This window comes from Python bivittatus, unplaced genomic scaffold (assembly GCF_059951505.1).
Source record: "Python bivittatus isolate LINGU-HERP-01145 unplaced genomic scaffold, Pbiv_v1 ctg000080_np1212, whole genome shotgun sequence".
In the NCBI taxonomy this organism is placed as follows: Eukaryota; Metazoa; Chordata; class Lepidosauria; order Squamata; family Pythonidae; genus Python; species Python bivittatus.
Genome location: NW_028277035.1, coordinates 80422890 through 80446035, shown reverse-complemented (window position 1 = coordinate 80446035; position 23146 = coordinate 80422890). Strand labels below are relative to the sequence as shown.

Here is a 23146-nt window from a genome sequence, read left to right as displayed (position 1 = left end):
ACATTTTGGAATACCAACATATTACAACTGAAATTTCTAGTGTCCATTTGAGTCTTTTTATTTTTTAGAGGTTTCAGCAGTCCCCCATCTTCCCTTCATGACTGCCACTAGTGTCTATTTCTTCCCCTCTCCAGCCCAGTTCATGTATTACTTGCTTGTAGTGTTTTAAACCTATATTTGGCTTGTCTTTCCTTCTTCTAAGGGCAGAAAGACAAGAGTATGGATTGGGCCCTGTGGGAAGTGCTATTCAGGCAGTACTCATGTATACAGCACTTAGATGTTAGACTGTGCTTCTAGATCTCTCCCTATTGCAACCTCAAGATTGGCTCTTTCCCAACTACCACCCATTGAATGTAGATGTTTGAAAAGAAACCTCAGTACAGGAGCCACTTATGTGTGGAAAGTATTCAACCGCAGGGTCATCCTGACTATATGGAGTTCCTAGTGCTCTCCTTTTTGGGATGTGTGTCTTGGCAGACATCCAGATCCTGAATCTTCCCCTGAGAATTTTGATTGTATCATCCAGTAATGCCAACATTTATTTCTTTCCTCAGGAACAAATATGGCTACAACAGTTTTCTTTTTTAACATTCATTTTATTAATCCTATGTGTACACTTTGTTTTTGTCCATAGGAAAGCACCTATCCAATGTAGCACAATGTTGGTCAACAAAGGAAGATCACTGAAACATTTACCCTTTCTTTTGCTGACCCAAAGGAAAAATAATTCAAAAATAAGAAAGCAACATAACAAAAGTGCTTGCAAATATTACTGAATTTCATAAAGAATAATGGGATCCTTACAAAAGTATATGCATACATTACAAGAACTGCTTAATCATTCAATGGTCTTCTTGTTGGAAAAAAAAAAGAAGTAATCCATCTCACACTAAAAATTAGTAACTATCGGTAACTTCCTTATATTTCATTCCTTTTCTTTTCTTTTCTTTTCTTTTCTTTTCTTTTCTTTTCTTTTCTTTTCTCTTTCCTTTCCTTTTCTTTCCTTTTTTTTTTTGCACCATTGATAGCTATTATAATACTACTTAGTATAAAGGAATGTATAGGGTTTTTAAAATACATTTTTGTATAAATATTCAGTCACCTCATGATTGAAAGAAAAAGCAGATTGAATGAAGCACCATATTTCTGTCCTAAATGCTTATAGTGCAATTTTCCCTTTTCCCTACAGAACATTTTAAAAAATGAGTGATATTTTAACAAAAATGCTACTCCTTTATACTACACAGTATTTCTATAAAATGTACTCTGAAATGATATTTTTGGCATTTTTCCTAAAAAAAAAATACATCTTTTAGTATATGTTTAAAACTATAATGTATGTTAACACTTCGACTTGCCTTAATTTATTCAGTTCTTCCGAAGTCTATTAGCAGAGAATGTGTTTAAGAAACATTTATTTTCATTATTCATTGAAGGTATTTATATATGCTTCTCATCACAAACCATCCTACAATAACCATAGAGCAGATTAAAAACCAGTTCTTTGCCATTAACCAAAAGAACCAAGGAACAGCTTATGCTCCGCAAGGACAGTGAGAGCATTCAGGATGCTGAACATATGTTGATGGCCATCCACAGCAAGACTAAATGCATAAAAGATGGATAGTTTGTGGTCTGGGCATATTGTAAAGAAGATCCTGTTACTTGCTCAATCAAAATAATAGTTTTGAAGTGGCTCTTAGGTAAATAATTAGCTTGGAAGACTTGTAAGCACCTGGGGATGGAGCTCTCAAGAGGAGCACCTCACGTCTCATTCGTCTTCTTAGGCTGGTCACCAGCCATTTGACCTGGCACACTGGTACAGAGCAAAAGTGCATTCAATATTTGGGTATGCAAATGTTACATTAATCTAATCTTTTGATAATGATACAATGTGCTTGATTTTGAAATAGGTTTGAATAAAAACAGGAAGACCCTTTTCACCTCAGAGAATGAGCCCAACATAAGTTATTGTGAAGGGGACAGATATCTCTGGGAGGTTTATGGTACAATCCTTTTTTAATTTTTCTAAATCTGTCTGGTAGTCAGTAAGCAAATGGCTTAGATAAAACTTCTTTTTTAAAAAAATTAAAACAATATTTCATCTGCATGGGACTGACTTGCAAATGCAGTGAACCTGGTGATATAATTTTATTTTTTGAAGCAGCTTATGTTGGAAAATGTAACGAACTTTATTAAGTTTATTCCTTACAGATATTTAATGTGTGTATTGTTACTAGGGGGATCAGGTTTGCCACAAGAGAAATGGCTTTGCTCCAAGTGTAGATAACTAGGGAGTTCTTAAATCTTATCATGCAATAAATAAAATTCAGCTAAAGTTAGTAAAAAAAGGGGGGGGCATGTATCAATCTTGCAGATAACAAAGGTTACTTTGAAAAAAATAACCAGGGAAATTAGACATAACATCTCTTCTTCATGTGATATGTTTGGCAAAAAAACAGAGCCTTCTTGTATTACTGACTTTTCAATAACAAAGTGAACATGCTGCTTCTTCTGAATTATTTTTGGAGCAAACCTGGTGATTTTACACACATATGTGACTCTACTCTAGACGGTTCTAGAATAGAAGTGCTTTGTATTAGCAAATGTGATTTGATCCATATGTATTTGTTTTTTAATCAGAATGCAGTCTCTATCCCAGATTCACTTAATTTCTAATAGGAATATATGCTGTGATGTAGCATGTATAACAACCCCAAAATTCCACTAATGTGGATGTGGATTAATCTATATTATTTTCTTTCGTCAATGTTTCTGCAATTTTGTTTGAACAATCAAGTTGTTTTTAATAGCAGAGGGATATAGGCCACTAGTTATTTTGTGCTACTGCTGAAGTATAGAACTAATTGAGGTAAAATGTCTGAGAATTTTTCATCAGTATTCATTTAGCTTCCATTTTTCAATGTGTGATTTTGTCATTGCCTTTTGAATTGAGCAATGGTCTCATACGTAGAGTGAATGAATACTGGGAACTTCGCAAATCAATTTAAGTTTTTAAAAACTAAGTTCATTCTCCAGACATGTTTTTAAAACAACTACCAAAATTATATTTTAGAAGTAGTTCCTAGATCAAATATTTAGTTTGGTATTGGTTTGCTACAACAGAGGGAATACTTTTACTGATGATTGGCTACTAACTAGGCCTTAAATTGAGGGCTAGGCAAAGTATGGGCTTCCATAATTGCTAAACTCCCTCACTGTTGGCCAGGTTGACTGATACAAAGGGCAGTCAGAGATCAGCAGTATCTGGAAGGGACACATTGCCCACCCCTGCCTTAAACCAACAGCTTTCCAACTTTCTTCATCCCTTATCGTTTCACTGTGCTTACTTTGGAAACCACAGACTTCAAGGAAGTATTCCAAGATTCTCTGAGACTATTCACATAGAATACCAGAGTCAGACAACTATAAAATCTCACTATATCCCACAGAAAATGAAAGTACGACTTACAACAATGTTTCTCAACCAGGGCAATGCACATCAAGCAGAAGTTCTTTAGATGGGATGTGTCTCACCCCCCAAATCAGAAAAAAGCCCATGAGAGAAAGTGGGGACAGCAAAAGAGGAGGGCAGAACTCTCAGTCTCCAGATGAAATGCTGAGGCAAAGAAAACTAGCATCTTGGCAGAGCAAGAAGCCTTCAAGAGCCAAAACAAAACAACATTTTGTACTAGTTATGTCTCTGTCTCTCTCATTACTCATCTGCCTTTTTTTGTTTAGGCTTAAGACTGCTCTTACAATGGCAAATGATACTTCAGCTCTAGTTAATTCTCCATAATTATTTTACAGTTAAAGCAGTATTGTCCACAATATTATTGTAACTGATGACTTAATGTAACTGGTAAATACATAGATAGGCATTCCATTAGCTTATTTATGTACTTCCTGGAAAACATGGCCTTTCATTACTATATTAGTGGTCCCTTTAATAAACTAATTGGTGGGATTCAAGAGACAGTTGAAGACCACTGATCCACACTGATATGACTGTTGCTTGTGGCCATAAGATGCCAGCATGACAGCACACACAAATCCTCGCACTGCAATTAATTTCTCTGAAGAATCGTTCATACATTTCTGAAGAATATTAGGTAAAAACTTTCTCTGCCTTGAACTAAATATTTGAACCAATTCACACTTTACACAAATTTAGTTACTCATTCTCCATCGCCACAGGGCATGGCAAAGAATTTAGCTTCTAAAGCCTACAGGTTATTAATAAATATTATCATATTAGCACCAAACCAGTGACTTTTATAGCACTAGTCAATGGACGTTATATGGTATTAAAATATGTAAGACACAGTTATTGGTAAAGCCAAGATATTATCATGTGTGTTCACCAAATCCCTGCAAAGTACTGATTGCTAAATAAATTTAATAACAATAATTATTTTCCTCATAAGGAATAGTTGCTTTTAAAATGCCAAAAATACCTTAATGAAAACCAGTTAGCACCTTACAAAGATCAGTGCAGGCTGTACAAGAAGAGAAATTACTGAATGAAGGTACACAACTGAATACAGTGACAATAAACACATCACTTTTGTCAAAATGCTACATATGATGTAGAATATGTAAAAATGCAGTGGTGTGACTGCAAGGTTTACTTTTTTTTTAAAAAAAGAACACAGGATAAGCAGCTTTAATATAAAATTTTACATACAAAAATATTAAATCAAAATAAATAATTCCGGACATAAATATAATACATTAGAACATCAAGAATATACTGTACACACACACAAGCATACACTCATACTTTTTAAAAAGGCACATGACATACATTTCTCTCTCTTTCTCTCTCTCTCTCTCTCACACACATACACAAACATAAACATAGAAATACAAAAATGGAAGGCAGAGGTATTGCTTAATTGTCCTTCATCCATCTTGCTTAAGCTCCCGGCATTAAGAAATCCTGGGAATTAAAAACAAGATAAAGAAATCTCATTTCTACTTGCAAGACAACTGAGGTAGGGGTGTGCATGTGAGTGTGTGCGCGTAGCTGATCTTTTCATGGGGGCAGGCAGAGAAGCACTATCTTGCTACTCTGTATACTTCGATAAAACTTTTTTTTACCAGCGCAATAGCTTCCAGAACGAGGTCCTTGTGCCACTAAATTACCTTTACTTCATTCCACTTAGGTTTTGTGGGCAGATAACTGAATTATGCATAAATTCAACACACGCAGACTCAGCAATTATCCTTCAATGTTTTTGGAACCACCAAGATTGTGAGAATCACTTTCCAAACGAGAAAGTGTCCTAGGCATGGCTGACATACAAAGTGTCCTTAAAAGATAACTGGTAGACCTTTCTTTAAAACAAACAAACAAACCACTATTCCTGTATGGAACTGATTAGCTGCCCTGAGTAATCCTCAGAACAGAAAGGGAACTAATGAATGAAAGAATGACTGAAAGGCAATTCAGAAATACCAGTCTGGGGTGGATTTGAGTGCATACAGCTACTCAGAAACTGATTTTTACTACATATTACCGTAGTAAACAATACTGTTGTGATGATACCTGATATTCAAGAAAAATAAAGCAATAAAAATTAAAACCTTGCTCAACTGCCAAATGATTAAGAATGTCTCTGATTGCTTGGCCAAGGGAAAAGAGATGGCATTGCTATTCTTTACATTGCTTAATGGAGCTCCAAACCCTGAGGGCAACCAGTGTGAAACTGGTCAGCCGGATGATAGCAGTATTGCACAATGCAAGCCCACCCCCTTTTATACGTGAAGGAGGAGAATTTATGCCATGACACTGCTTTCATCATTTTGATGGGAGGAGCTGTGGATGCAGTCACTGAAAAAGTTTCTACAAAATGTGCCTCTAATGGCGACTGAAACAAGGGCCTCTTCTGAAGATCTTACAGTAATAAAAGTTCAGATGGTTCATATGGGAAAAGTCATAATTGGTAAGCCTATGAAGTGTTTAACATATGAGTCCCAAAAGGGGGTTTGGGGCACATCAGGGCACAAAGCTCCTGTTTGCAGATCTTTAAAGCACCTGTGTTATTTCCCAGCATCATGGGGCAGATGCAGAGGGAAGCTCTGTGAGTCCACAAAAAGGCACGGCTGCTTTAAAGAGTTGCGGATAGGTGCTAGATTTGTGCCCTCAAGCACTTTTTCCAAATTATTTCTGAAGCACTGCATAGCGCCAGTAATCAACACTCCAAATAAATAGACTGCCAGCCAGTGGGGCTTTAATAAGGGGACTGCAATCTCCTTTAATGGAGTGGACGCGGCATTCTGGATCAGCTGCCTGGGCTTCTAGTTTCCAAACACCTGGAGCCCAAGGCAGTCTCATACACAGCACTTTATAGTTCAAGTGGAATGTACTTTAAATGTGTCACTGTGCATCTCTGGAGGAACGTAATAATAATAAACAACATCTAACTGACTGTGCGACCAATCATAATAATAATAACTTTTAACACCATCAAACAACAACATCTGCCTATCCCAGGTCCTTGCAAAGGACTCAATAGGTGGATAAAAATGCCAGATCCTGCCTAAACATCTCGCTGACTGTGCAACCAACTGTAATAATTTATATGCCACCCAACTCCCAGCAACTCTGGGTGGTGGAAATGGCCTATCATTTCTGGTAATCTGAAAATGAGCAGCTTGGGCACCAAGTCAATACCTAGACCTGATCTTGATTCATGTGAAATACCAGGGCAATGCTTTCTTGGTATGACTGGGCATCTGGAGTAGGGCCAAGGGGAGGTCCAGCACAGACTGAGTTCTCACTCATAAAACATTGGTTAAGTTCTATTCCTGGTATTTTGACTGACCAGGAACACCTCAGACTTAAAGAAGTGAGAGCATCAATGCCTGGCCAAGTATATCCATCTCTTCCCATTCCCATTGCAAGAATCATTATCTATAGATTCCACTTCTGCTTTCCGAGAATGCTCATCTATGTTCCAAGAATCTTTACTTTGCGTGCATGTGACTGCGGGATGCTGCAACAGTCATAAATGCAAGGATTAGTTGCAAAGTTATTTTTTAGCACTGTCGTAACTTTGGTCGCTGCATGAGGCAGTCGGTAAGTGAGGACTATCTGTACCCTCTTCCGAACAAATCACACAAAGCTGACTAACTAGGGGAAAAGGTGGAAGTGTCTGATTTTTTTGAATGCATTGTTACATTTGTCGTAATATAAATAGCGAAGTTCACATGCAAGAAAAATGGGCATACAGTATGTAGGCACATTCTGCAGGCAAACTGAATTCATAACCTACCTTCCAGCTTTGTCCCCTCTCCAGAAATATTCCTGGGGATGCCCACGCTAGCTATGCTACTGCATGTCATGTGGAAATTAACGCTAAAGAAAGGACCCCATTATGACAGAGAGCATGGCGCAAAGCTGCCGTTAGCTTTCTTTTAAGCACAGAAACTATCAGGATGCACTGCTGTGAAGTTATTAATTTTTTTTTCCCAATTTTCCAACAAGTCAGAGCAAACTTAATTTTCTCTCTACAGCGTAGCCATACTGATGGTTGCTGATCCACTGGGCTAAGACTGTAGGGCTAAATCCAAGTATGTAACTCTGCCAGAAGTGATGTTATTATATCCAAATGCATGAGTGCATTTGATGACTCAATGTACCATAACTTTGGGGTTGAGAGATTACAAAGCAAAGCTTGCCTGGTGGAATTACTATTCAGTAAAATGAATGGAACTTAACTGCAAATAAATATAGACCTGGTTGATTAAATACATAAATATTACTGGCTGGATACCCAATTACCTCCACTGATATTTAAATATGTGTTTAATACAAAATGATACAGAAATTACAATTTACCATTGCTATACCACTTGAACATCAAGGCCAGTTCCAGATGATGGGGTACATTTTCCACAGTAACCACCACATTTTCCTATTACTTTGGTACCATCCTATAGGTAAAATGAGAAAAAAAATACATCAGAGAGAAGTAAATGAAATTTTTCATAACCCAAATCTACTTGAGCAATTGATGGAATGAAAATGTAGTTATAATCCTGACCCCAATTAGATTAGGCAAAGGGAACATATTTCTGAGTGAAAATGCAGAGGATTATAAATGGAAAATATATTTAGGTTAAAAGGTACATGGAAATGAACTGATACTAAAATAAAAATCTATCATAAAACAAAGAGGCCCTCACTCCAACTTTGTAAAGTGTGGTGAACTTCATGCGATTACACATACATAAAATTCAGTTTTTATCCTATTTTCTTTATTTCAGCTTCAAATGCCTTCAGAGTTTTAAAAATCCGAAATTGCCTCAGAAAGAGGGAAAAAATATAAAAGTTGAAACAAACAGCATGGAAGACTTTGCAGTCCCACTTGTTGTTAAGAGGTAGTCTACAAAACTTCTGTGTTTGACACTCTTGATCTCTGATACTGATCCCAACTACTTATTCACTTCTTCTCCTGACACTTAAATTTCAAGATCTGTGCCTGAAGCTGATGCAGGTAAAGTAGTCTTTACTGATTGTCTTGAGCCTTTACTTTCAGTTGGTCACCTGGGACTCCCTCTAGGAGTTCCTGCTGAACTTTGATTTCTTTCAGCTGCTTCAGATTAACTAGTGAAAGTTCCCCTTTGCACTGTCCCCTTTGAGACAAACGTAATGCCTTTTATCTTCCATTTGTCTTGGCTCCCTCCATTGTGAGTGGCTCCAGTGTGCCAATTGTTCTTTTGCTGAACTTGTCCTGCCTGCTGCAGCAAATCATTGATCACTGGAAGGTTGAAATGTGCATAGATTCTCAAACTGCTGGTCACGAGGAAATTGGAAAGGGATTGTGCTTGTTCCTGTTTTGCCTGAATGCCTTTGTTGAGCTGCTGGCCTGGGCCATGCACAGGATTACAGACACTGGGGCTCTCCTGCTATGGCCTCAGCAGTGGTCACCACAACTCCTGAAACACTGCTCCTAAGCAATGCCCAAGGCACCCCATTCACAATCAAGATGCTCTTGTCCAATCTCACTTTCCCTCTCTTTCAAGGGTGGCTCTTCCTGGGCTTTTTCCATGGGTGTGTCTGTGTGGGCATCACATGGGACCCTGACTCTGAGGCTATGTGCCCATTCCAGACAGCATGAATGCTGCAGCTACTTCTTGTAGGAGAATAATGCTTCATGACTAGGCTGCTGCACGAAGCCTTTGCTACAAGTGCAAAGGCATTGAACAAGTGACAGGAGCAAGCCTATTTGATTTTTTTCACCCTGGTGGCCATAGGTTGGTTGTTTTCTGATTATTAGGGTTTTTTTGGGGGTGGTAGCTCTATGGTGTTTCTATCTATGTATGTACAGGTATTAAGTACTGTTAACTGCCCAGAATTACTATGATGAGATGGGCAGCCATATAAATCAAATCAATAAATACATACATTCTGACAGCAATCTGGCTTTGGGTGCACAAGCTGGCTTGTCCAGGCAGAGTGGGCACCAGAGTGGGGAGGGGCACATTAATTCATTATTTTAGGGGTTGTGGCACCCCAGTGTTTGAGAAACCCTGTTCTAGGTGATTCATTTTCCATGATTCTGCTCCCTGGGAGTCTCTATGGAATCTAGGAGGTGGCACAGAAATTGGATTCTTGAAAATATCAGAATCAATTTTCACGTGATTTGAGAGCAAGTTTGCTACCTGGACCCTTCCTGGCTTAATTGCTGCATGGCTTTGGGTTTATGTCTATTTATTGTTATCGTATTATATATGCAGGAAATTGCCATACCATTATTAGACATGCAAATAACTCATGCAGAATGGAGCGGCCTTGTGCAATGTATCTCTGGATTCCTGGAGGGTGAGGAGCTCAGGCACTTCAGACCCGGGGAAAGGGTTTGTCTTTTTCCTTTACTTACGTTCAACGGCATTGTTAGAACAAGGACTGAACTGCCTACTGTGGAGGACTCAGACAACTAATTAAAAAAGTGTGTGCAATCACAAAGCTCAGTCTTTTTACCTTCACGGTTAAGCAGATCCACTAATTAACTGCAATAATACAGATCAAGTTGAATTTACTCCAATCTATGGTTTTAAATACATCAATTACAAAGCATGCTTTGCAATTCTTGTGCTTTATTTTTGACTTCAAGAAGCAACTCTTTCACACACGCGCACACACACACACTTTATTATTTACAAGAAGGAATGGCAAGTTTATATATGCAACACTTTAATTCAAAGTAAGTTTTCCTTACAGGAGATTTTATAATTTCGGAAACAGCGTAATTCCCTTGTGAAAGCCACTTTGAGGTCTGCATGACTGACAGGCCAGTTCCAGAGAGGTTGATGCTAAAACGACCCTTTCAAAAAAATGAGAAAGGACACACATGAAATCGTACTTGCTTTCTGAAATGACTGCTAAATAACAAAAATGCATGCTTCTTTAAAAACGAAGACAAAGGAAAGAAAAAGAAAGAAAACCTATTTGCGAACAATGTAGTTTTCTAGTGCTTCAGGTCCCCTGTGTAACAACAGTCCACAGAGTCATTATTCTAACAAGATCTCCCTGGCACTGTTTTCAATTGTTCCAAGCCCTCGCAGCGATTAGCACATACTGTACAAATCACAGCAGGAGTGAGATTAAGCATTTATTCTCATTTGCAGCATTCTGAGCACAAGACTGCTTTGCTGTAGCCTGCCAGCTGAGGGCATTCTTGTCCTTCAAGTGATCATCTCTGGTGATCTTTAACTCTTCTGTGGACTCAGAGACAAATAGCGATTTCCTACATTTGAACAGCTATATTTTTCCCTTCTTTATCTAGACAGGATATTTGCTTGGTTGACTTGTCAGGATTTTCTGTGACCAAACTAATGTTCCTTTAGCACTTGTATGTCAGAACATGTTCTGAGTTCAGTTTTATGACTTAAAATGCATGTCATAACACTTCCCTTCACTTGGTCAATTGAAAATTGAAGAGATATCTCTTCATTTTCCCCACTTAATCTGTATGGAGCAAATTTTTATTTTCCTGCATGAAGCACTATGTTTGTATTGACTAAAACAGAACTCTATGTATTTTATTTTTACTGTAACTTTATGCAAGACACCTAAACTTTATCTATCACCTTGAAGACACAAACATACCTAGAACAGCATGTTGCATCTCAAGGACAACTCGCTCTCATATGAAACCATTCAGCTCCTCAGACCTTCAACAGGGCTCATTCTCTGGGTTCTTCCCCCATTCATTGTGATAACTATTTTGTTTGCCTACCTTTTTTTAGTTATTGTTATGTGTTTCTACATTTATGCAATTTTAATTAGTTCTCATTTATTTTATGAGTTTCTTTAAGAATTCATTTGGATTAAACAATGGGGCACAAAGACTTTGCTTGCAAAGAATAGTGGCTTAAATGGTTATAAATAACAAAAAATGCAGTCATATATTAAATACAAGAAAATATTTAAAGAACATCTGATCACCACAATATATATATTTTTAAAAACAGAATGTACAATATTTAAGAAAGGAAATGTTAGACAAGGTATGACAGAATATGACAATGGTTGCAGCATGATGGCTTTGATCAGGAATAATTTACAAAATGCCGGAATGTAACTAGTGGTCCAAGTCTAAATAAATATTAATGTTGGGATACCTGTGGGCACTTGGCTGCACTGTAGCAATCCCCAGCAGTGGCAAAAGGAACAGGTCGTCCATCAAGTGTCTGTGCAAACTGTAAATCGGTAGCTGTGAAAAAAGATTTGGCAAGAACCAGAGAGACAAAGGGGAATGGAATGGTAGGAAAAGGGGGGGGGAGGAAACAATTGTATAATTTGGCCCTTACAGTATATAAAATAATACACTTACCTTTATACATTTATCTTGTGACTCATCAGCAATCCTCCCTGATTTTTCATGTAGCTAATCAAATGAGAAACTTGGCACAATGTTTAAACTTGGCATTGTGTGATATTAAAACTGAGGAATAATTCTCTGAAAACCACTCACCATTAGAGGTATTCTAAATGTTCAGGGGCACTAACCTTTTAACAATGCACTACAGGTTTGTCTCTTTTCTGTTGGTTTCTTTATATTTTATAATGTGTCTAAAATGGTAGAATTGTCCTGGAGCAGCAAGTTTCCCCTTCAATTTGTTTTAAACATAGACATAAATGGAGGGTTGGATGGAGTCCTGTAGACTGCAAAGAACTGCAACCTATTTTATTTGGCCTATTTCATACCCCTCTTCAGGAGCTATCACTAGCAACTGTCTCTAGCCCAAGACAACGTCCAACTAGAATACAAAAACCAGCTCCATTATTGTCGCTAAATTGTGAGATCTGATTGCTCTTCTTGTATACTTTTTCTGCTTTCTGACAGGACTTCAGTCTGAAGGGAAGTCTGGTGAGACCACTGTCCCAATACTGTGAGAGTCTAATTTCCCAATGGAGAACTGGGATCACGTAAAGTAGAACTTCCATGACAATGCTTAGGATTCTAATTTTGCATCTGAGTTTAGCTGAGGGAGGGCAGGGGAAAAAACATTCATAGAGAACTAAGTTCAATGTGCAGCAGGGTGAAAGATTTTCTTTTTAAACGCTGTAAGAGAGGATACGGTTATATAAAAGTTAAACTCAGGAAATGCAAGCTGGTCTCTTTTAAAATAGCAATTCCAACAAAGAAAACAAAAGAAGGAAGTAAAAAGCAGCATTCTTTTTAGTAATAAAAATATTGTTGTTACTTACTTATTATTTGCATAGCATTCAGGTCCAGCCTTACTTTGCTGAAGGCAGAAAACCCAGCTGCTGTGTAATCTTTTCTACACTGGCAATTCTCTCTTCGGCTTCCATTATATGGGCATTCAGTCGGGTTATGTAACCTGAATCAAAAGAAAGCCCCTTTTCTACTTACTGCAAGAAAAATTATACAAGGTAGCAAGACGTAATAAAAATACAGAATGGCTGCCTGTTCTTACCTATAGCTGTAGACCTCTGAGAAATTCTCTGCATCCCCATTTACCAGAGTCACGTATTCTTTAGGGCTGTCAGAGTCCATGCCAGCACAATATATCTGGGGGGAAACGAGCCATCATTTTATCAAACACCTAACACTGATAATGAGCACAAAGGGCAGAAATCAGACGAGTGCAGAATTATGATTTCCTAAAAAACTTGCACAACGCAAATGTAACTGAATCTCAAAGGATCAGTCGCTCATTTTCCTTTCACATTGTTCTGACAATTTTTTCCCTCTAGAAATGAGAGCTGAAATAGGAAGTTTTCTTGGTAATGATACTTATTGTGGAATGCCCTGCTTCTAAGTCACTAAGGAGGAAATGCCTATACTTTCAGCAAGAAAACAGAAATATATAACAAGCAGAAAAATCTACAGTCATTTGAACCTAAGGTTTCTTCCTGCCCTGTAAACTGCTTTCTCCCTCCAAAAAAGAAAGACACAGGAAGTGTTTGAGTCACACCTTTAAAAGTCTTCCTTTAACTTTCAGAAAATATTCACCATCCTCAGTAATGACTTTGAGCCTTTTTACTTCTTTGCAGCTTGTTGGTAATTCGCCTAAAATAAAGAAAAGAAAGATGAGGTTCTAATCAGCAAAAAGATAACACATTTTTAAAAGAAACAGTCAAAACACTGCAATGTCAGTTCCTAACAGCTGATCAATGGAATATTACTATGAATATTTTAAAATACATGCAATGTCTTAAGTTACTTAATTGAAGAGAAAGACATTGGACGTGCATGAAAGAGGGACACCCTCCCCCAAACACCTTCAGTGATGTTATGAAATTTGTAAGAGATAAGATTTTGTTTTGGGATGTTTCAGCACCAGACCTCCAGTGACAATGCAGCCTTTGGCAATTTGCTCACATGGCCACCTAAGGGGTATGTATCACAGGTTGCTCGCCATTTTAACTGATACCAGTCCTGGTCTTCCTTGTGCAAAACAAAAGTGTCTATAAGGATTGTGAAAAGAAATCAGGTAAAGGTAGGTATGGAAAAGATTAATCACTTTTGACAGTTTTCTTGGACTATTACATTTGAAGATTATTATTGTTGCTGTTCATTTGTTGGAAGGACACCAGGGTTTTAAAAATAATTGCCATTTTTGTTGCAGCGGAGGATCTCTTAGGATCTCCTCCTCACTCCCCAATATGTAGGTGATAGGAAATTTTATTCGGGTCTTATATTCATATATCCCACTTTTCTTGCTTGTTCGTTCAAGATGGCACATATGATGGTCTTTCAAGGACTGGGCCCCAGGCCTCCTTAGCTTTTGCAAGGGGCCATAGCATGCGTTGTCAGGGACTCCAAACACAGTAACATTGCCTGCCTTTTCTGTTGTTGCCTTCCTGGCTTGGAAGGTGCTACAGGGCATCTTTACAACATACCACTGAAGTAATGCCAAAGCTTCAGATCACTTGAGGCTTTTTCAAACCAGAATTCCCAAATTCTTGGGACAGATTATGTGAGTGTGGAAGGAAACTGTTCTTCTAAATCACTCTAAAGTGACCTTTGACATTTAAATTAATTAAGGGAAAAAGTGTGGACTGTGATATAAAAATGAGCGGAACTAGATCTGTACTAATGCTAGGACAGGATTAAAAGGAAAAATAAAACTCATTTCTAAAGACCCTTACAATCATGAATGTTGTGGCATCTCCTCCTTTCCTCAGGTTTTAAATCATCAAGGCACAAGGTACTTGCTTGGTCACTGTTTGTGAGGCACTGAACTGACCGATGCATTACCCCAATTCCACAACTCACCGAACACTGAAAAAGAGGGAAACAAATTCAGGACCTTTCCTAATTCTTATAACGTTCTAGTGAGCTGTGGGGAGAAAGAAAGAGAGAACGAGAACTTAACATGCTAACAAAACCAAAGCTTAATTAAAAGGCAGGACAAAAAAAGTAAACGTTTGTGCATCTTTACCCTCTTTGCCCTTCTGAACTCTACAAATGTTCTTTGTTGCCTATTTGGTACAACTGTGTGAAGATTAAGATGTTCTTTAAAAACACAAGGATATTAGGAGCTATGAACAGTGAGAACTACATGCCTATTGAGGCTTAAATAGCAGAACAATTTTTAAAAGGAGAGGAAATGGGGGAGGAAACTTTTTTGCACAGTATGCAATTTTTACCCAGTGCTATAAACAGCAATTTGCCATATAACTCTCTTTCTCTGTGCATGCTTACACACACACAGATTTACCTGCTGGCAGGCATATTATCACAGCTATTTATCATTGGGTACAGCAATATACCATCTGAAAGAAGGACATGCTGAAGGAAAACCAATTAATTGTTCAAAATATCATTGATCTTCCTGCAATAAAACTCTTTGGTAAGGTGCATATCAAAGATGGAACAATTAAGAAGAAGTAGCAGGATAAACTGCAGAATGCACCAGCTGTTTGCTGTTATTTAGAGAAATTATTTTCAGAACAAAGAAATGCAGATGGAATACACATACAACTATTGAGTAAACAAGCTTAAATGGAGGCACAGGGTAACACTTCCCACTTTTAGCTCAAATTAGAGACTATATTGTCTTTTACTTAAGAGCTCATTAGAGGCTTTTGATAGAGCACCCAGAAGTAATTTTTGGGTGGCCATACATAATTGTGGAAGGGGTACGTGGGTCCCAATGGTGGGTGAGACAAAGATGCAAAATAAATGGGATTGCACATGGCAAGGATAGAATTTTTCTATTCTTTCCCAGGTATTCTGGAGACAAAAGGTTAGTGTTTTAAAAAACATGCTAAGCCTCTATGGATTTACACTGTGGCTTTTGTGTTTCCAGCCTCAAAATAGAAGAAATCATGACTTTCTGAACTTCTGCTACCTAATTTTCCTCTAACAAAACTTCCCACTTCTCTATCTAGGACAGTAATAATCATTGAAAAGAAATACAGGCAGCATCTCACTACCACTGACTATTCCAGTTGTTTACTATGAAGGACTAACTAATTTCTCTTTCAGCAAAGATATGCAACCACGATAAGCTTTGTACCATAAAATGTATGAAGCCAAGTGAAAATCCATGTAGAAAATATGAAAGTTATTCGAAGAGGTGTCAGAAAAGCTCTTTTCTAAAGTTCAAATGGATTGGATTTTATTTCTGTATCCAAGCAATACAAACAATTGGTCACAGCAAGAGCAGAGAGAGCCTTCTGAACCCCAAACAAACGCCAGAGACTTCTCAATTGTGTGGGGATGGTGTTAAAAGGAAAAAAAGATCTGTATGTGACCTTGTAAGTGGAATTTGGGTTTTTCAGTAGCAAAATTCCATATCTCCTAGCAACGCAGGACCACACAATATGACCACCTTGGTTTGAGCATGCTTTGGTCAACACTTACGTATTTAGTGTTGGCCTGCCTAGCTTTCTTTCTTCATTTACTCAACCGCTTAGAGTCTGTATTGCTCTTTCTTATGCATGGAGAAAAACAGTGATTGGCAGTGAGAGGATACCTAGGTAAGGAAAAAAGAATCTCTCTGGAGCCAAATCTGGATATGGAGCATATATTTTATCCTTTGTTGCTACTTCCTATCCATGTTAACTGGTTGGCTGATTTATTATTTTTTTTGCCATGAACCAAATGTGCAGTTCTCTAAGCCACCAAAATTTATGTAAGTTGAGATCTAATTATTTAAATACCCCTTTGCTATACACATAAAAACTGTAATTTCTGGCCATTCATTGACAGTAGGGAGAATTACATCAGGGTAGGCAACATTTGCAGGGTGAAAAGGTGTACTTGGCACAGGCCACTTTCCAAAACATAAATGGGGTCATGAAAATGAGGTGAATGGGACCAAAACAGAAACTAAAACTAATTAAATGCAACACAATCCATTTGTATTTAATAAGTGTTCGCTTCTGCATGTTAAATGTACAATTCAGTAGCAATTCTACATGAAACAGGTGGGTGAGGCCATCCATTGGCAGAGGGTGAAGCATCATTAGTATGCTGATGATACTCAGTTGTATATTTCTGCCTTGGGCCATCATCAAGGTTCTTTCCCAGTGTCTGGAAGCTGGATGGGAAAGGTCAAGATTTGCCTTAATCCTAGCAAGACCAAATGGCTATGGGTTTTAGGGCCCACAGAATCTGGCAATTTTCCCCCTTTGACTCTGGTTAAGGTGGCAGACAAAGATGGTACACAATTTGGAGATCCTCTTGGACTCACAGCTCTTAACTGAGGAGAAGGTGGCAGTGATAGCCATGAAGGCCTTTGCACAAATCCATCTTGTGCACAACTTGCGCTCATTCTTGATTTGGGAGGCTTTGCTCATAGCCACTCATGCCTTATTCGTCTCCCAGGTGGACTGGTGCAATGCGCTCTATATGCAGCTGCCCCTGAAGGATATTTAGTAGCTGCAACTAGTCCAGAGTGCAACAGTGCATGCAGTTTGGGGCATAACACAATTCACCCATGTGACAACACTGCTTTGCAAACTGTGTTGGCTCAGAGTAGGCTTTGGGGTGTAATTCAAAGGGCCGCTATTACCTATAAAACCCTACATGTCACATGGCCTGGTTATTTGCAGGACTGCTTGTATTCAAGTATTTCTGCTCATCCCACATAATCTGGCAGGTTAGGCATGCTCTGGGTCCCTTCTGTGAAACAATGTCATCTAGCAGGACCCAGGAGACATGCCTTTTCTATCGTGGCACCTGCCCTATGGAACAGTGTTCCCCCCAGACCGTCGGGAACCCCCAACCCTGTTAGCCCTTTGTAGGGCCTCAGAGATCTAGGTTTTCTTGTAAACATGGGCCAGGATGTCTGCTGAGTTCTGTATGTAAAGTTACTTTAGTTTCTTTTCAGAGAGTTTACTAGAAGCCCTGGTCACATTGTACTGTTTATGTATGTTTAATTATTATGTTTTTCTGCTACAGATATTTAAATAACCCTTTTAAAAAGCTTTTATGCCATGTTTTGCTATGTTTTACACACTTTAGCCACCCAGAGTTACCATGTTGAGAAGGGCAGTCTTATAAATAATGTAAATAAATAAATAAGTTGGAGGAGTCTTTGGCGAGCTGCATGTGGCTCTCGGGCACAAGTTTGTACAGCCATGGAACAGACACAAGATCAAGGGAATACTGAGAGTTAATTCATGAAGTAACACAGAGCAATCCATGAAAGAAAGCAAAGAGGGCATCTTGTTTCTTTGGGCTATGTAGTAAAATAAACCACAAATAATAACAAAAGTTTAGAAACATACACTTCCCCAATTTCCAACTCTCCACGATGCCAAAACAGGGCACTCGCCTAGATAGCATGACTGCACATTTGGTGGTGGCGTGCCTGGACAGTGGACTGTGTTCTGATAACCATACTCATAATGATCTTTCCCTGAATAAATTTCACTGCAGGAAACCAGCCTTTGCTTGTAGCCTTTACCACATGTCACAGAGCACTGAAAAATACAAAGTAAAATGAAAATATACTTTAAAAAAATCACTCAAAGGAAATATTTGACAAAGTAGAAAATGAGCTACCCAGTGGCCTATGAATTTTCATGAGTCAAATGTGCATTGCCACCATTCCCAGTTTGGGTACTTTCCAGATGTTTGGGCCTAAATTCCATTAGTATATTACTTTGTTGGTCCTGGTGCTGGGGCTCAGTTCCTCAGTTGGCAGGTTCATTGACTTGCTTATCTTCTGGGGAAGGTAAACTTCCTAGATGGGCTCATCTTTGGGTGGGGACTGGTTTATCAAGATATCAGCTTGAAAGCATGGAACTTGGAAATCAACTTGGGAGCATGGACGTCCCTAAGCCTTGCTGTTTTTTCTTTGCCCAGAGTTCAGACACATACCTCTGACCAGTCTCCTGTAATCCAGATGTATTCACATGGGGGCAAGGTGCAGATCTCAACATCAGATGGCCTCTTGCTTGGATCACAGTGAGGACTATCAACTTCTTGCATATTTTGGTCCAAACAGATCACTTTCCGGTATCTAGACCCCTTGCCACAGGTTTTGCTACACTGTCAAGATAAAATAAAGTGAGTAGTTGGTAGACAGAATGTGACACCAGTGAAGTTAGATGACAAAAAAGAGGAGCATAAGAAACGTGGTCAGGGATGTACAATTTCTCTTGGTTTGAGGGCTGTTCCAGATTTTGCATGGCAATTTGAAGGCTGTATTCCAAATACAGGCAGGGCCAGGATCTGTTCTGGGAAGGGGGTGGAGGACTTTTGAGGGGTGAAATGAGTGCCGTAAACATTTGCAAGGCTTATGGCACCCATTTTGCTCTTTAAAACTCCCCAAATGCAGAAAAGAGCCAAAATGTTGGCCTTGTTTATTACATGGGAGGGAATCTTCTAACTACAAAAGGGATGCTGGTGGGCTCCATGTAGCCCCCATGACTCTTATTCCTTTTAGTCACTTTAAATGTCATTTTCAATGATTAAATAAGTGCTAGAGTTGATATAGTAGCTTGGGTCAATACCAACTCCCTTAAGTGAGAGCCGTAGAGTAAATCCTCAATTAAAACATGTGCCTCCTCTGAATTAAAAACACACCTGTTCCATCACTATTAAGTTATACATCTCAGCAGGAATCAGCACCTGGCTGACCCTGCTTGGGCTTGAAACTAAGCAGGGTTATGCTTGGTTAGGATGTACAGACCACCAATGAATTCAAGGGCTGTAAGCTAGATACAGAAGTAAAAAAAATAATAATCAGGAAGTAGACATTGCCCAACCATACAACCAAGAAAACTACATGGCTGTATCCATACAGGACAAAGGAGCTGAGCTTTAAGTGGATCCAATAAACACTACCTACACCATAGCCATGTTTAGCCATTTTAAATAGGCTAAATTACTTTAACCCACTTAGCCTCTCTAGAACTTTCCAATCATCATTAAATTATGGAATAATTTAATAGCATGTAATAATTACTATGGAATAGCTGCAGCTGTACAGCCCATTCTTAACCGTATATTATGTGTATTAAATGAGCACCAGAATCAAATTTGTAACTACTTTCTTTAGGGATTACTGAAACTAGATAACAGGTGGGAATTTGCTTAACTGGAAGCAAAATGAAAGTGCAAGAATTTTTTTCTCCTTTGACTTCAATGGTTCCTTTCACAATAGCTCACAAAATAATGACCTTTATAGTATAACCATTTACTACCTATGTACTTTATAGTATAGCCATCTATTATCAGTTATACTCCCAAATTCTTTTCTGATAGAGGTTATGGACACCTATTTAGATCATTTAAGGGGGGTTGGACAGATTTATACAGGATTGGACTATAAATGGCTACTAGCCTTAATGGCTGTTTGGAGTATACTTTAAATACTAGCTGCTAAGAAGCAACAGATGACAATGACTGTTGCTCTTCTGCCCATGTTTATGAACTTCCTGAATGCACCTGGTCAGTTATTGCAGGTCAGAGAATGCTGAGCTAAATGGGCTATTGGCCTAATCCAGCAGGGCTCTTACGTTCTTCCATGACACAAAATCTCCTCCCTGCTGTCTCTCCTTTGATTTACAGTCAGTTTTGCTGGCTTTCTCTTCATCGCTAGTTCATAACTTTTATTTACTTTGGACACTTCCTAGATCCCTTGGCTCAAAGCATCAATTTTATTCTGGAAACAGCAGCCAAGGTCAGAGCACAAGACACTGTTAGGAACATTAGGTATACTGAAGAGAAAGTAATCAATTATACGTGTTCTTTCCCCATTAAGAACAGAAATGTGCTTCTACAGGATCTGTGTTTCTGCAGGGTTATTCTCAGAGACGTGCAATATTTAATAATACCTACATGACTGTGAAAGACTTCTAATAGTACACCCAAGAGAAAACGGTTAGTCAGAAGTCTGGTAGAAAACTATAGTCTGGTACTGGAGAGTTATTATCTCTTAACACATCAAGAAATTGAAGTGTCTCTGAATACCATTGTATCCATAGCAATCATCTTTAGCAGTTATCCTTTCTTAAACAAAGTGAAGAACAATTATTTTCTAATAGCAAGTCTTTTTACTGCTCAGTAGAAGCTCATTATTCTCTTATGCTATCCCATCTTAAGCACAGACCCAGAGGTTTGTCATCTTGGCTCGAATTCCTAAACTGCCCCCGAGTATGAGCAATATTTCTCTCTTTTTTGCTCATTCCCTTGCCTCAGTTCTCTCAAACTGATTTAGCACAGGATTAATTCAACATCTACTTGTCTCCAGGACTGTTCTTTGTCATTCTCTCCTAGCACTAAGATTATTCCTGTTTTCAGAGCCAGCATTCTTGCCACCATTCTTGACTTAAATAATTATCTTCTGTGCCTATTTAAGTCATTGCCTTGCATAACCAGAGAGAAAGCTTTAAAACAGCAACTGCATCCAAAGCTTGGTTCTGTAAATGGTGTGGTTTTTAGCTGCCAGTTCCTTTAATACTCTATTTGGGCACATGTGGGGAAACCACACCCTTTATGAATGTCTACTTTTGAATCTGAATAATTGGCCTGATTATTTCTCTCTGCTGTTTGCTCTTCATTTAGAAACAGTTATTCCTTATGTTGATGAAACTACTGTATAAAATCTGCTGTTCATAGGTTCATGCATGTCAATAGAAGATGCCTGGCAATGTCTGATACTTTGGTTGCTTCCAATTTCTGCACATTGTTGGGTAACTATCACAAGTAGCATTATATTATTTAGGTAAGAGGAAAGTGTGACATCATATGTCATGGCAATGGCTAATCTGAGTTGGATTTATTGGCGAACTTCATTTGCTTTACTCTCCTTTAAAAATTCTTAATACAGTAATTTGGTCTTATGCAATAGGGAATTCCAGAAATCTATGTCCTTGCGGACAAAGTACTATGACACATAGGCATTTTTCAGATTTAATTATGGGTTTATAAAGAGCAATAAAAATATCTACAGACCCGCAAAAGTGTTAAGAATGAATTATACCATGGAACAGTGTTTCTCAACCTTGGCAACTCTAAGATGTGTGGACTTCAACTCCCAGAATTTCCCAGCCAACATGTTAAAGTTCTCAAGGTTGAGAAGCACTACCATAAAGCAATAGACTCTTGTGGCAGAGATTAGCATATCTATTATGGCATATATATCACGCTGGCTAAACATGATGCAACGTGTCCAAGGGTTGTGTTGTCCAGGAGTCACAAAGTTGGGGAAGGCAAGCATAAGCTTTCATAATTGGAATCCACAGCCCTGATATAATATCTTAAAAGCTTTCTCTATAGGTATATATGGAAGCATCTGTTATTTTTACTACTTTCTCTGGAAATGGTTATTCCAATAGCATCAGTCTAGTGTTAAGATATGTCCTATATTGGAAAATATGACTTGGAGTTTCCAAATTATCTGCAAAAATTACTTTACACCAGGCTTCCCAGATACGTAGGTTTTGCATTGTAAAACTTCACCTCCCATGTCAGCTGGGGATTTGAGGTGAACTCTTCTGATGGGCATTGGATTACGGAAAGCTGCGTCAACTGCCTTTCTAAAGAATTACAGTATGTACATCAAAACAAGACAGAGTTTTGGAAGGATTATGAATGACAGCTTGGGACAGTAAATAACAAAGTTGCAGAGGGTTCAAGTTGAGACATTAATGAGGTTGTAACCTTGTTTCCAACAGGCCTTTTCTGTCAATTTGGATTTACTAATAGCTGTCTTAATTCAGTCTGTATCTCATTTCTCAATAAACAACTTATAAACTATTTATATATGTCAGGCAAGGTGACTTTCTGATGTGTGTTTTTTCAATCGATAAGCAAAACTAACTGGAAAAGGAGGTGAGGAAAATCCAAACAAAAACTTCCATAATGGTTGGTAAAGAGATAGAAAGGAATAATGTTTAAAACAATGTGATAGATCTAGAATATGTTTTCTTTAAAGTGGAATAAAAGTTGTGTGATTTTTTTTTTTAAGAAAAACATTCCTGGTAGTTTCCTCCGTCACATGTTAGAGATTTACAGACTAGACACAGATACACACACACACATCAAACTAACACAGGGGGAGCCTGGAAAGCTTTAGAAAATCAGCATAGCCCATCAGACATTCACCTCCCACAAAAGGGTGGGCAATGTTTTGCAGAGGAGGGGTATCTAATGCTTTCCAGTTGTGGAAAGTTGTAACAAAAATAGTGAGAAACAGAGAG

The 23146-nt window shown here is 38.3% G+C and overlaps 1 protein-coding gene across 6 annotated transcripts in view; it reads right to left on the bottom strand.

Annotated features, from left to right (window-relative positions):
- Positions 1–575: 575 nt before the first annotated feature.
- Positions 576–23146, bottom strand: part of ADAMTS9 (ADAM metallopeptidase with thrombospondin type 1 motif 9) — a 143366-nt gene continuing 120795 nt past the window's right edge. For 3 of the 6 annotated variants that reach the window (XM_025170168.2, XM_088134395.1, XM_007433677.3), the window contains exons 31-40: positions 18819–18989; positions 18224–18418; positions 14633–14765; positions 13456–13550; positions 12955–13049; positions 12725–12858; positions 11635–11726; positions 10230–10334; positions 7847–7941; positions 576–4942 (exon numbers count right to left, since the gene is read on the bottom strand). In XM_025170168.2, coding sequence (XP_025025936.1) covers positions 7852–7941; positions 10230–10334; positions 11635–11726; positions 12725–12858; positions 12955–13049; positions 13456–13550; positions 14633–14765; positions 18224–18418; positions 18819–18989 — 1110 coding nt within the window. In that variant the 3' untranslated portion in view covers positions 576–4942; positions 7847–7851. Of the gene's footprint in view, positions 4943–7846; positions 7942–10229; positions 10335–11634; positions 11727–12724; positions 12859–12954; positions 13050–13455; positions 13551–14632; positions 14824–18223; positions 18419–18818; positions 18990–23146 lie in introns of those variants that run through there. The other 3 variants (XM_025170169.2, XR_015794964.1, XM_088134396.1) reach the window with 3 other exon arrangements.